At 59.4% G+C, this 13,774-nt stretch overlaps 2 protein-coding genes across 2 annotated transcripts in view; both read right to left on the bottom strand.

Annotated features, from left to right (window-relative positions):
- Positions 1-159: 159 nt before the first annotated feature.
- SNRNP70 (small nuclear ribonucleoprotein U1 subunit 70) lies at positions 160-7,144 on the bottom strand. The gene is made up of 7 exons (XM_039726202.1): positions 7,036-7,144; positions 6,784-6,836; positions 6,386-6,440; positions 6,222-6,286; positions 5,832-5,894; positions 5,453-5,534; positions 160-395 (listed from the first exon to the last, which is right to left on the bottom strand). Exons 1-7 carry the CDS (start codon positions 7,142-7,144, stop codon positions 310-312), a joined length of 513 nt encoding a protein of 170 aa, XP_039582136.1. The 3' UTR covers positions 160-309.
- A 3,417-nt stretch (positions 7,145-10,561) lies between these two features.
- The window catches only part of LOC120510400 (pollen-specific leucine-rich repeat extensin-like protein 3), a 4,459-nt gene continuing 1,246 nt past the window's right edge, over positions 10,562-13,774 (bottom strand). Inside the window, exons 3-6 of the mRNA XM_039726201.1 lie at positions 13,477-13,582; positions 12,716-12,865; positions 10,935-11,006; positions 10,562-10,571 (exon numbers count right to left, since the gene is read on the bottom strand). Of these exons, the coding sequence (XP_039582135.1) occupies positions 10,562-10,571; positions 10,935-11,006; positions 12,716-12,865; positions 13,477-13,582 (338 nt within the window). The remainder of the gene's footprint in view (positions 10,572-10,934; positions 11,007-12,715; positions 12,866-13,476; positions 13,583-13,774) is intronic.

Below are 13,774 nucleotides of genomic sequence, written 5' to 3' on the forward strand. Positions count from 1 at the left end.
CGCAGCCCCCCCCCAAAAAAAAAACCCCGGGGGGGGGGGGTCTCCTAAATTAAGGGTGGGGTGGATAAAAATTTTGGGGGGGGGTCCAACCCTGCTGCCCCCAGCCCGGCCCGGCCCGGCTGCGAGCAGAGGGGTCTCCCCCCCAAATCCCACCCCCCCAAAAAAATAAAAACCAACCAACCTGCTGAGCTGCCCTCGGGGTGGGGGGGCCCGGGGGGGGTCAGCGCTCCCCCCAGCCCCCCCCAGCCCGGCGTGGGGGGTGTTTTGGGGGCGGGGGGGGGTACCAAGGTCTTACCAGGATACAAACCCTTATACCAACCATACACTGAGGTGTGGAGGGGGGAGCACTAGGATCAGCTGCAAGCCAGCAGTGGCAAAAGCCATCTCAAAGGTGGCTGCAGTGACAACAAAACACAGGCGTTAATTGCGGCCCCGCGCTGGCCGGCCACCGACCCCCCCGCGCGGAGACGGCACCCCCGGAGCGAAGGGGGACACCCCCGGAATGGGGACACCCAGAGCGGGGACAGCCCCGGATGGGGACACCCCCGGAATGGGGACACCCCCGGATGGGGACACCCCTGGAATGGGGACACCCAGAGCGGGGACACCCAGAGCGGGGACACCCCCGGAGCCGGTGGGGACACCCCCGGAATGGGGACACCCCCGGATGGGGACACCCCTGGAATGGGGACACCCAGAGCGGGGACACCCAGAGCGGGGACACCCCCGGAGCCGGTGGGGACACCCCCGGAATGGGGACACCCCCGGATGGGGACACCCCTGGAATGGGGACACCCAGAGCGGGGACACCCAGAGCGGGGACACCCCCGGAGCCGGTGGGGACACCCCCGGAATGGGGACACCCCCGGATGGGGACACCCCTGGAATGGGGACACCCAGAGCGGGGACACCCAGAGCGGGGACACCCCCGGAGCCGGTGGGGACACCCCCGGAATGGGGACACCCCCGGAGCAGAGACAGCCCCGGAGCCGGTGGGGACACCCCCAAATAGGGACACCCAGAGTGGGGACACCCCTGGAGCCGATAGGGACACCCCCAGAGCGAATGGGGACACCCCTGGAATGGGGACACCCCCGGAGCGAATGGGGACACCCCCAAATGGGGACACCCCCAGATGGGGACACCCCCTGATGGGGACACCCCCAGAGACGATGGGGACACCCCCAAATGGGGACACCCCCGGAATGGGGACACCCCCAGATGGGGACACCCCCGGAATGGGGACACCCCCGGAATGGGGACACCCCAGAGACGATGGGGACACCCCCTGATGGGGACACCCCCACCCCCAGAGCGAATGGGGACAGCCCCAGATGGGGACACCCCCGGAATGGGGACACCCCCAAATGGGGACACCCCCAGAGCGGGGACACCCCCAGAGCGGGGACAGCCCCAGATGGGGACACCCCCAGAATGGTGACACCCCCGGAATGGGGACACCCCAGAGACGATGGGGACACCCCCAAATGGGGACACCCCTGGAATGGGGACACCCCAGAGATGATGGGGACACCCCCAAATAGGGACACCCCCGGAATGGGGACACCCCCGGAATGGGGACACCCCCAGAGCGGGGACACCCCCAGAGTGGGGACAGCCCCAGATGGGGACACCCCCGGAGCTGGCACTCCCGAAGTGGGGACAGCCAGAGCAGGGACACCCCCGGAACGAATGGGGACAACCCCGGAATGGGGACACCCAGAGTGGGGACACCCCCGGAGCCAAATGGGGACACCCCCAAATGGGGACAGCCCCGGAATGGGGATCCCCAGAACTGGGACACCCCCAGAGCCAAATGGGGACATCCCCGGAGCTGGCACTCCCAGAATGGGGACACCCCCAGAGTGGGGACACCCCCAGAGCTGACACCCCTGGAATGGGGACACCCAGATTGGGGACACCCCCGGAATGGCGAGACCCAGAACTGGGACACCCCCAGAGCCGGATGGGGACACCCCCAAATGGGGACAGTCCCAGAATGGGGACAGCCCCGGAGCAGGGACACCCCCAGAGCAGGGACACCCCCAGAGCAGGGACACCCCCAGAATGGGGACAGACTGCAATGGGGACAGCCCAGAATGGGGACAGCCCAGAACGGGGACACCTCAGAGCTGGCACCCCCAGAACCAGGACACCCCAGAGCTGGCACCCCTGGAATGGGGACAGCCCGGAATGGGGACACCCCAGAACCGGGACACCCCAGAACTGGGACACCCCAGAACCGGGACACCTTGGAACGGGGACACCCCGGAAGCCCCGCTCCGAGGGGCGCAGGGACACAGAGAGACAGAGAGAGAGCGGCGCCGGCACGACGCGCCCGCCGCACGATGGACTCGGCCAACTGCACGTTGGCCAACCTCAATGGAAGGTTGGCCAACTCAATGGAAGATTGGTCAACGTCAACGGGAGATTGGCCAACTCAACGGAAGGCTAGTCAAACTCAATGGAAAATTGGTCAACGTCAACGGAAGGTTGGCCAACTCAATGGATGGCTAGTCAACCTCAATGGAAGATTGACCAACGTCAAAAAAGATTGGTCAACGTCAACGGGAGATTGGCCAACTCAATGGAAGGCTGGCCAACCTCAATGGAAGATTGGTCAACGTCAACGGAAGGTTGGCCAACTCAATGGAAGATTGGTCAACGTCAACGGGAGATTGGCCAACTCAACGGAAGGCTAGTCAAACTCAATGGAAAATTGGTCAACGTCAACGGAAGGTTGGCCAACTCAATGGATGGCTAGTCAACCTCAATGGAAGATTGACCAACGTCAACTGAAGGCTGGCCAACCTCAATGGAAGGTTGGTCAATGTCAACTGAAGGCTGGACAACCTCAATGGAAGGTTGGTCAACGTCAACTGAAGGTTGGACGACCTCAATGGAAGATTGGTCAACGTCAACTGAAGGTGGGATGACCTCAATGGAAGGTTGACCAATATGAGCTCTACCCATAGGCTCGGCCAACCAGCCAGCTTGGACGCTTGACCAATGGGTGGTTGGCCAATGAAAGGCTGACCAATGGGAGGTCTACCCGTAGGCTCGGCCAACTTGGGCGCTTGGCCCATGGAAGGTTGACTGAGGTCTACCCATAGGCTCAGCCAACTTGGGTGGTTGGCCAATGGAAGGTTGACCAATGGGACAGCTGACCAATGGGAGCTCTATCCACAGGCTTGGCCAGCTAGACACTTGACCAATGGTGGTTGGCCAATGGAAGGTTGACCAATGGGACAGCTGACCAATGGGAGCTCCACCCACAGGCTTGGCCAGCTGGACACTTGACCAATGGAAGATTGACCAATGGAAGGTTGACCAACGGGACCGCTGACCAATGGGAGCTCTACCCATAGGCTTGGCCAGCTGGACACTTGACCAATGGGTGGTTGGCCAATGGAAGGTTGACCAATGGGAGCTTCACCCATAGGCTCAGACAGCTGGACACTTGACCAATGGGTGGTTGGCCAATGGAAGGTTGACCAATGGGTGCTTCACCCATAGGCTTGGCCAACTTGGACACTTGGCCAATGGGTGGTTGGCCAATGGAAGGTTGACCAATGGGAGCTCCACCCATAAGCTCAGACAGCTGGACACTTGACCAACAGGCGGCTGGCCAATGGCAGCCTTGACAAACAGAACGTTGGCCAACAGGTGATTGGCCAACTGGAGACTTGGCCAATGGTAGCTCTACCCACAGCCATGGCCAACTGAAGCCTTGGTCAGCGATACCCTTGGCCAATTGTGGTCTCGTTTCCCTGTATTTTGGCTAACCGAACTCTTGGCCAACAGTAGCCTTGGTTGCCTGCAGTTTGGTTACCTGGAGCCTTGGCCAACCAACCAGAGCCTTGTCCAACCATAGCCTTGGCCAACCAGAGCCTTGGCCAACCGGAGCCTTGGCCAACTGGAGCCTTGGTCAACCATAGCCTTGGCCAACTAGAGCCTTGGTCAACCATTGCCTTGGCCAATGGGAGACTTGGTCAACCATAGCCTTGGCCAACTGGAGCCTTGGTCAACCATAGCCTTGGCCAATGGGAGACTTGGTCAACGGTAGCCTTGGCCAACTGTAGCCTTGGTCAACCATTGCCTTGGTCAACCAACTGTAGCCTTGGTCAATGGGAGCCTTGGCCAACCACAACCTTTGCCAACCACAGCCTTGGCTGCCTGTAGTTTGGCTACCTGGAATCTTGGCCAATGGTGGCCTTGACTAATTGTAGACGGCCAACAGTGCCACTGGCCAACTGTAGCTTGGCTACCAGCAGCCTTGGTTGCCTCTAAGTAGCCCCCCGTAGCCTTGGCCAACCACCCCATTGGCCAGCCACGGCCTCGGCTGCCTGGAGCCGTGGCCACCGACTGTGGCTCTGCCTCTGCTTTGGCCACCACGGGCAGTCGTGGCCACCGACTGTGGCCCTGCTCGTACCTTGACTAGCCATAACCTCGGCCACCGCCTGTCCCTGTGCCTTGGCCACAGCCTCGGCCACCGCCTGCCGTGAGCAGTGACCGGTACTCTGGTCACCTGCAGCCCTGCTCACCTAGAGCCTGGCCACCTGCAGCCTCGTTAGCTGGGCCGTCGGTAGCCTTGGCTACCTAAAACTGGATCACCTGGAGCCCTGTCCACGTGGAGCCCTGATCACCTGCCAATGTGGCCACCTACACCTTGGCCACCTGTGCCCTTGACCACTGGCAGCCCTGTCCACCTCGAGTTTGGCCACCTGAGCTTTTTCCACTTGTGACCTTGACCACTGGTAGCCTTGGCCACCTGTATCTTGACCACCTGAACCCTTGGTCACCTCTATCTTGACCACCTGATCCCTTGGCCACCAGTAGCCTTGGCCACTTGTATCTTGACCACCTGATCCCTTGGCCACCAGTAGCCTTGGCCACCTGAACCTTTGACCACCTGAACCCTTGTCCACCTGTATCTTGACCACCAGTAGCTTTGGCCACCTGTATCTTGACCACTGGTAGTCTTGGCCACCTGAACCTTTGTCCACCTGTATCTTGACCCCCTGCACAGTAGCTTCGGCCACCGCTCAGTCGCTCGCACGCCCCGCCCCGGTACTTACCTGGCGCCCGGCCCGGGGTTTGGCCACCTGTACCTTGACCACCTGAACCTTTGGCTACCAGTAGCCTTGGCCACTTGTATCTCGACCACCTGAACCCTTGTCCACCTGTATCTTGACCACCAGTAGCTTTGGCCACCTGTATCTTGACCACTGGTAGTCTTGGCCACCTGAACCTTTGTCCACCTGTATCTTGACCACCTGCACAGTAGCTTTGGCCACCGCTCAGTCGCTCGCACGCCCCGCCCCGGTACTTACCTGGCGCCCGGCCCGGGGGGACCACGGGGCCCCCCAGGTGTGAGTGGGGGGTCAGACACGCGGAGTGGGGGGGCTGGGGGATTTTGGGGGGTCCCGGGGCGGGGTCTGGGGGTACTCACAGTGCATGTCCCGCTCGTGCTCGTACTCGATGAAGGCGTAGCCACGTGGCTTCCCCGAGCGCTTGTTGTACACCATGTAGATCTGCAGGTGAGGGACGGGTGGGGACAGGTGAGGGACAGGTGGGGGACCCCAAAAATAGGGGGGGACACACAGCTGTGACCCCCCTGGGGCAGCGGTCATGGGGACGTCTGGGGGGTCACAGAAATGTGGTTGCACTCCAGGTACGTCTCCAGGTGTCAGGGGACAGGTGTGACACCCCAAAATATGGATTTGGGGACAGGTGTGACACCCCAAAATATGGATTTGGGGACAGGTGTGACCCTCCCCGGACAGCACAGGGTGGTTGGGGGGCATTTTTTGGGTGACCCCCCCACTCACCCTCTTGATGGGGCCGTAAACCTCAAACTCTCGGCGCAGCTTCGACTCCGTCGTGTCGTAATTCTGGGAAGAAGTGAAGAAGGGTGACCCCAAAATTGGGGGGAGTTCCCAAGGACTGGGGGATCCCAAAGATTGGGGAAAACCCCAAAAATCTGGAGGAGACCCCAAAGATTGAAAGGAACCCCACAGATTAAGGGGGAGCTCCACAGAGCTCCAAAGATAAAGAAACCTCATGGATTTGGGGGAGAACCCAAAATTAAGGGCGACCCCATGGATTGGGGAACCCCAAAGATTGAGAAAAGACCCTCAAGGACCTGGGGAAACCCCAAAAATGGGCGGGAGTCCCCCCAAATTCGGGGGGGGACCCCATTTCCTCCCCCCAGCACTCACCACTCTGGCCACGAACAGGGTTTTGAAGGCATCTCCTTGAGCGTTAGGGTCGTTGTGGGGGTCCCCTGGGGGAAAAGAGGAAAAAGGGGGGGTCAGAGGAAAAGGGGGGACCCCCCCAGGCCCACGGGACCCCCCCCAGCCCCACGGGAGCCCCCCCAACTTACAGAGCTTGAGCTCGGACTCCACCTCCTGCTGCCTTCTCTCGATCTTCTCCCGCCGCTGTTTGGGGGAAAAAATGGGGAAAATGACCAAAAAATGGGGGTTGGGGTGACCTCAGGGAGTCCCCAACCCACAGCCCCCCAAAATCCAGAGGGGACCCCAAAAACCCCCAGCAGTGGAGGGGGAGCACAACCCAGGAGGATCCCCTAAAACCCAGGGGGATGAACCAAGTCCTGCATTGGGGACGAGCTGGAATTTAGGGGGCAACACCCCCTCGGTGCCAGTTTTGGGGACCCCCCCAGCGCCCCCAGCCTGGTGAGGAAGGGGCTGAGCCCCCTTTGGGGGGGGCTGCACCCAGTTTTGGGGGGGTTTGCCCCCCGTTTTGGGGGGGTTCAGGACGTACCTTGCGCTCCATGCGCTCCTCGCGCGTCTCGGCGCGCGTCGGCGGGGCCCACCCTGGACACCCCCAGACCCCCAAAATCCCCTCTGGACCCCTCTGGACAGCCCCAGACCCATTTCAGACCCCCAAAACCCCACCTAGAACCCCCCAAAAATCTTCCTGGGCCCCTCTCACCCCACACCAGCCACGCCCAGACCCCCAAAATCCCACCCTGGACACCCCCAGACCCCCAAAACCTTCCCGGACCCCCCCCACCCTGGTTGTGGTGCTTCTCGTGGGGTAACTTCTCCAGGGGGGGCAGGTACGGGATGGGGTCCCGGGGGGCAAAGAGGGCCAGAAGGTTGGGGGGCAGGAACTGCGTCATCTTGGGGGGCTCTGGGGGGGGCACAGGCTGGGTCAGGACCCCCCGAGATCACCCCAAACCCCCCCATCCGAAAATCCCAAAATTCTGCCCTCACTGCAGCCACTTCACCCCACAGCGGATCCCCCCCAGACCCAAAAACCCACCTGGGACCCCCCAAAATCCACCTGAGACCCCCCAAAACCTTCCTGGGACCCGTCAAAAACCCACCTGGAACCCAAAAACCCACCTGGGACCCCTCAAAAACCCACCTGGGACCCCCCAAAATCCACCTGAGACCCCCCAAAACCTTCCTGGGACCCGTCAAAAACCCACCTGGAACCCAAAAACCCACCTGGGACCGAGCGGCGGGGAGGGGCCGGTAACGGCCGAGGGGCGGGGCGGGGGCGGGGCCGAAAGCGAGGCGTTGCTAGGGGCGTGGCTTGGTTAGGCGTTGCTAGGGGCGTGGCCGGGTGAGGAGGCGTGGTCAGAGCGGAGCAATGACGTAGCCACGCCTCCCGCCGCCGCCATGGCAACGTGGGCGGGGCCTCGTTACCAGGCGAGCGGTTTCCATGGCAACGAGGGCATCCTCTGTGTCCCCCTCCCGCCATAGCAACGGGGGGGGGGGAACAGCCCGCCTCGTTGCCATGGCAACCAGGCTGGCTCCCCCCGGTAGCAACCGGGGTGGTTTCCATGGCAACCGGGGGGGGAGGGAAATAAAATAAAATAAAATTAGTAAAATAAAATGAAACAAAAAAAAGTAAAAGAGATAAAATAAAATTAGTTAAAATGAACAAGATAAAATAAAATAAAATAAAGTAATATAAAATAAAAAAATAAAATAAAATGAAATAGAATAAAGTAAAATAAAATAAATAATAAAATAAAATAAAATAAGATAAAATAAAATAAAATAATAAAATAACCCCCCAATATCCCCTCCCGTTGCCACGGCAACCGGCAGGCCACGCCCCCATCCCCTCCCTCACACCTCCCCACGTGACGCCCCGCCCCGTTGCCATGACAACCACGGTGACACCAACCCCTCCCCCAACCCGGGGGGTCCCCGCTCTGCTGCCGTGGGGGAGGGGCGACACCCCCTCCCCTCCCCCCCCCTCGAGGTTCCTCCAGCCTCGTAGACCCCAAATATTTTAGGGGTTCCTCAAATCTTCAGGATCCCATTGGGACCCCCAAGAATTTAGGGGTCCCCTCAACTTGGGTAAGGTCTTCTCGGACCCCCAAGAGTTAAAAAGTTCCTAAAAACCCCAAAACCTCTTGGTCTGCCCCCAACTCTGAAGAACCTTGAGGTTCCCCCAACACTGTAGACCCCCAAGATTTCAGGGTTCCTCAAATCTTTAGGAACCCAAATATTTTAGGGGTTCCCCAAATCTTCAGAATTTAGGGGTCTCCTCACCTTGTAAGGTCTTCTTGGAGCCCCAAGACTTAAAAAGCTCTTTAAAAACCCCAAAACCTCTTGTGTCCCCAACACTGAAGAACCTCAAGGTTCCTCCAACGTCATAGACCCCCAATATTTTAGGGGTCTCCCAAAACTTCAGAGTTCCCCCAAATCTTCAGGATCCCATTGGGACCCCCAAGAATTTAGGGGTCCCCTGAACTTGGGTAACGTCTTCTTGGACCCCCAAGAGTCCAAAAGCTCTTTAAAAACCCCAAAACCTCTCGTTCTGCCCCCAACTCTGCCGAGCCTCCCCGCCGGTGTCCCCCCGGGCCGCGGGGCGCCCGCTCCTCGCCCAGGCTGCCCTCTCTGTGTCGTTGTCACCTTACTCATCATCCTCATCCTCATCCTCATCATCTCTGGTGTTGTTGTCTCTCTACTCATCATCCTCATCGTCCTCACCATCTCTGGTGTCATTGTCACCATCCTCATCCTCATCATCCTCATCATCTTCAGTGTTACTGTCACCATCCTCTTCATCTTCAGTGTCATAGTCACCCTACTCATCATCCTCATCATCTTCATCATCCACATCATCTTCAGTGTCATCGTCACCCTACGCATCATCCTCGTCTTCTCTGTTGTCATTGTCACCATCCTCATCCTCATCATCCTCCTGATATTTGGTGTCATTGTCACCATCCTCATCATCCTCATCATCCTCTGTGTCATTGTTACCCTACTTGTCATCCTCATCATCTCTGGTGGTGTTGTCACCTTCCTCATCCTCATCATCCTTGTCATCTTTGGTGTCATTGTCACCATCCTCTTTATCTTCTGTGTCGTTGTCACCCTACTCATCATCATCATCATCTCTGGTGTTGTTGTCACCATCCTCATCCTCGTCATCCTCATCATTTTCAGTGCCATTGTCACTGTCATCATCCTCATCATCCTCATCGTCCTTGGCGTCATTGTCACCGTTCTCATCATCCTCATGGTCTTCAGTGTTGGCACCATCCTCGTCATCCTCATCATCTTTGGCGTCATCACCATCTCCATCCTCGTCATCCTCATCATCAGTGTCACTGTCATCATCCTCATCCTCATGATCCTCATGATCTTCGGTGCCATTGTCACCATCTTCATCTTCATCATCTTCATTGTCCTTTGGTGTCATTGTCACCACCGCTCCGGCCTGACCGACCCCTTCTTCCTGGTGGAGACCGTCTGCATCTGCTGGTTCTCGCTGGAGCTGCTGGTGCGCCTGGTGGCCAGCCCCAGCAAGGCGGCCTTCTTCCGCAGCGCCATGAACCTCATCGACCTGGCGGCCATCGCGCCCTACTTCATCGCGCTGGGCACGGAGCTGGCGCGGCAGCGCGGCATCGGCCAGCCCGCCATGTCGCTGGCCGTGCTGCGCGTCATCCGCCTGGTGCGCGTCTTCCGCGTCTTCAAGCTGTCGCGCCACTCCACCGGCCTGCAGATCCTGGGCCAGACGCTCAAGGCCAGCATGCGCGAGCTGGGCCTGCTCATCTTCTTCCTCCTCATCGGCGTCGTGCTCTTCTCCAGCGCCGTCTACTTCGCCGAGGCCGAGGACGCCGCCACGGCCTTCACGTCCATCCCGCAGGCCTTCTGGTGGGCGGTGGTCACCATGACCACGGTGGGCTACGGGGACATGGCGCCGGTGACGGTGGGCGGCAAGCTGGTGGGCTCGCTGTGCGCCATCGCCGGCGTGCTCACCATCTCGCTGCCCGTGCCCGTCATCGTCTCCAACTTCTCCTACTTCTACCGGCGCGAGCTGCGCGGCGAGGAGGCCGGCGCCGCCGCGCCGCCCGCGCTGAGGTTCCCATGGACTGGGATGCACTGGGATGCACTGGGAGTGCACCACAATGGACTGGCATGCACTGGGATGAACTGGGGTGCACTGGGAGTGCGCCTGGATGGATTGGAATGAACTGGAATGAACTGGGATGGAGTGAGAGTGCACTGGGATGCACTGGGAGTGCACCACAATGGACTGGGATGGACTGGGAGTGCACTGCAATGCACTAGGATGGACTGGGATGCACTGGGATGCACTGGGATGGACTGGAGTGCACTGGGATGGACTGGGAGTGCACCACAATGCACTGGGAGTGCACCACAAAGGACTGGGATGCACTGGGATGGACTGGGAGTGCACTGGGAGTGCGCCTGGATGGATTGGAATGCACTGGTAGTGCACTGGGAGTGCATCTGGATGGACTGGGGTGCACTGGGATGCACTGGGATGAACTGGGAGTGCACTGGGAGTGCACCACAATGAACTGGAATGAACTGGGATGCACTGGGAGTGCACCTGGATGGACTGGGATGAACTGGAATGAACTGGGAGTGCACTCGGAGTACACTGGGATGGACTGGGATGCATTGGGAGTGCACCTGGATGGACTGGAATGAACTGGAATGAACTGGGAGTGCACCTGAACGGCTTGGAGTGCACTGGGAGTGCACCTGGATGGACTGGGATGAACTGGGAGTGCACCACAATGGACTGGCATGCACTGGGATGAACTGGGGTGCACTGGGAGTGCGCCTGGATGGATTGGAATGAACTGGAATGAACTGGGATGGAGTGAGAGTGCACTGGGATGCACTGGGAGTGCACTGGGATGGACTGGGATGCACTGGGAGTGCACCTGCATGGATTGGAGTGAACTGGAATGGACTGGGGTGCACTGGGATGGACTGGGAGTGCACCACAATGGACTGGGATGCACTGGGAGTGCACCACAATGGACTGGGATGCACTGGGAGTGCACTGGGATGGACTGGGATGCACTGGGAGTGCACTGGGATGGACTGGAATGAACTGGGATGGACTGGAATGGACTGGGAGTGCACCAGAATGAACTGGGAGCACACCAAGATGGACTGGAGCGCACTGGGCTGGACTGGGAGTGCACCACAATGGACTGGCATGGACTGGGATGCACTGGGAATGCACCGGGATGAACTGGGATGGAGGAGCATGAACTGGGAGTGCACCAGGACAAACTGGGATGGACTGGGTTGAACTGGGATTGCACCAGAATGAACAGGAAACAATGAGGATGAACTGGGAGTGCACCAGTACAAACACTCACCTTCATCCTCACCATCCTCATCCTCGCCATCCTCACCACCTTCATCCTTCTCATCTTCATCCTCGCCATCCTCGCCATCCTCAGCCTTTTCTTCCTCCTCCTCCTCCTCCTCCTCCTCCTGTGGGCCCTTGCCATGGGGCCTGGGGGTCTGGGGGGTCCCCAACCCCTTTAACCCATTCTGGGGGTCTCCAACCCCATTGACCCATGGTGGGGGCTCAGTTGGGGGGTCTGGGGGGGTCTCCAACCCCCTTTAACCCATTTTGGGGGTCTCCAACCCGCATTAACCCCTCTGGGTGGTGGATCTTTGGTTCTGGGTGGTCTGCAACCCCTTTTAACCCCCTGGGTGGTGGGTCTGGGGGTCTGGGTGGTCTCAAACCCCATTATCCCATAATCCAACTCCCATTAACCCATTTTGAGTGGTCTCCAGCCCCCTTTAACTCCCTCTGGGTGGTGGATTTGGGGGTCTGGGTGGTGGGTCTGGGGGTCTGAGTGATGGATTTGGGGGTCTGGGTGGTCTCCAGCCCCATTAACTCCTCTGGCTGGTGGATTTGGGGGTCTGGAGGGTGGATCTGGGGGTCCGGGTGGTCTCCAGCCCCTGTTAACCCCTCTGGCTGGTGGATTTGGGGTTCTGGGTGGTCTCCAATCCGTTTTAACCCCTCTGGGTAATAGGTCTGGGGGTCTAGGTGATGGATTTGGGGTTCTGGCTGGTGGATCTGGGGGTCCGGGTGGTCTCCAGCCCCCATTAACCCCTCTGGCTGGTGGATCTGGGGTTCCGGGTGGTCTCCAGCCCCATTTAACCCCTCTGGGTGGTGGATTTGGGGTTCTGGGTGATGGATCTGGGGGTCCGGGTGGTCTCCAGCCCCCATTAACCCCTCTGGCTGGTGGGTCTGGGGGTCCGGGTGGTCTCCAGCCCTCATTAACCCCTCTGGGTGATGGATCTGGGGGTCCGGGTGGTCTCCAGCCCCATTTAACCCCTCTGGCCGCTCCCTTTGCATTTCCCCGCGCCGTTTTCGGGACCTCCCTCCCCCTTCCCCTCCCCCCCCGCCTCTCTCCTCTCTCCCCACAGCCCCCCTCGCTTGGGATGGACTGGGAGTGCACTGGGAGTGCACCGGGGTGGACTGGGAGTGCACTGCGATGCACTGGGATGGACTGGAGTGCACTGGGAGTGCATCACAATGGACTGGGATGGACTGGGAGTGCACTGGGATGGACTGGGATGCACTGGGAGTGCACCACAATGGACTGGAGTGCACTGGGAGTGCACCTGCATGGACTGGAATGGACTGGGATGCACTGGGATGCACTGGGAGTGCACCACAATGGACTGGGATGGACTGGGAGTGCACTGCAATGCACTAGGATGGACTGGGATGCACTGGGATGCACTGGGATGACTGGGAGTGCACTGGGATGGACTGGGAGTGCACTGGGAGTGCGCCTGGATGGATTGGAATGCACTGGTAGTGCACTGGGAGTGCATCTGGATGGACTGGGGTGCACTGGGATGCACTGGGATGAACTGGGAGTGCACTGGGAGTGCACCACAATGAACTGGAATGAACTGGGATGCACTGGGAGTGCACCTGGATGGACTGGGATGAACTGGAATGAACTGGGAGTGCACTCGGAGTACACTGGGATGGACTGGGATGCATTGGGAGTGCACCTGGATGGACTGGAATGAACTGGGAGTGCACTGGGATGGACTGGGAGTGCACTGGGAGTGCACCTGGATGGACTGGGAGCACACTGGGATGGACTGGAGTGCACCTGCATGGACTGGGGTGCACTGGGATGGACTGGGAGTGCACTGGAATGGATTGAGAGTGCACTGGGAGTGCACTGGGAGTGCACCTGGATGGACTGGAATGAACTGGAATGAACTGGGAGTGCACCTGAACGGCTTGGAGTGCACTGGGAGTGCACCTGGATGGACTGGGATGAACTGGAATGAACTGGGAGTGCACTCGGAGTACACTGGGATGGACTGGGATGCATTGGGAGTGCACCTGGATGGACTGGAATGAACTGGGATGCACTGGGATGCACTGGGAGTGCACCACAATGGACTGGGATGGGCTGGGAGTGCACTGCAATGCACTAGGATGGACTGGGATGCACTGGGATGCACTGGGA

The sequence above is a fragment of the Passer montanus genome, unplaced genomic scaffold (assembly GCF_014805655.1).
Source record: "Passer montanus isolate IOZ18808 unplaced genomic scaffold, ASM1480565v1 scaffold575, whole genome shotgun sequence".
In the NCBI taxonomy this organism is placed as follows: Eukaryota; Metazoa; Chordata; class Aves; order Passeriformes; family Passeridae; genus Passer; species Passer montanus.

Bases quoted from the DNA above. Each gene is read 5' to 3' on its own strand.
- SNRNP70 (XM_039726202.1), bottom strand. From the start codon at position 7,144: ATGACGCAGTTCCTGCCCCCCAACCTTCTGGCCCTCTTTGCCCCCCGG. The intron at 6,441-6,783 runs GTACGTCCTGAA...TCCCCCAAACAG, and splicing joins AGGAGCGCATGGAGCGCAAG to CGGCGGGAGAAGATCGAGAG. The intron at 6,287-6,385 runs GTAAGTTGGGGG...CTTTTCCCCCAG, and splicing joins GGAGTCCGAGCTCAAGCTCT to GGGACCCCCACAACGACCCT.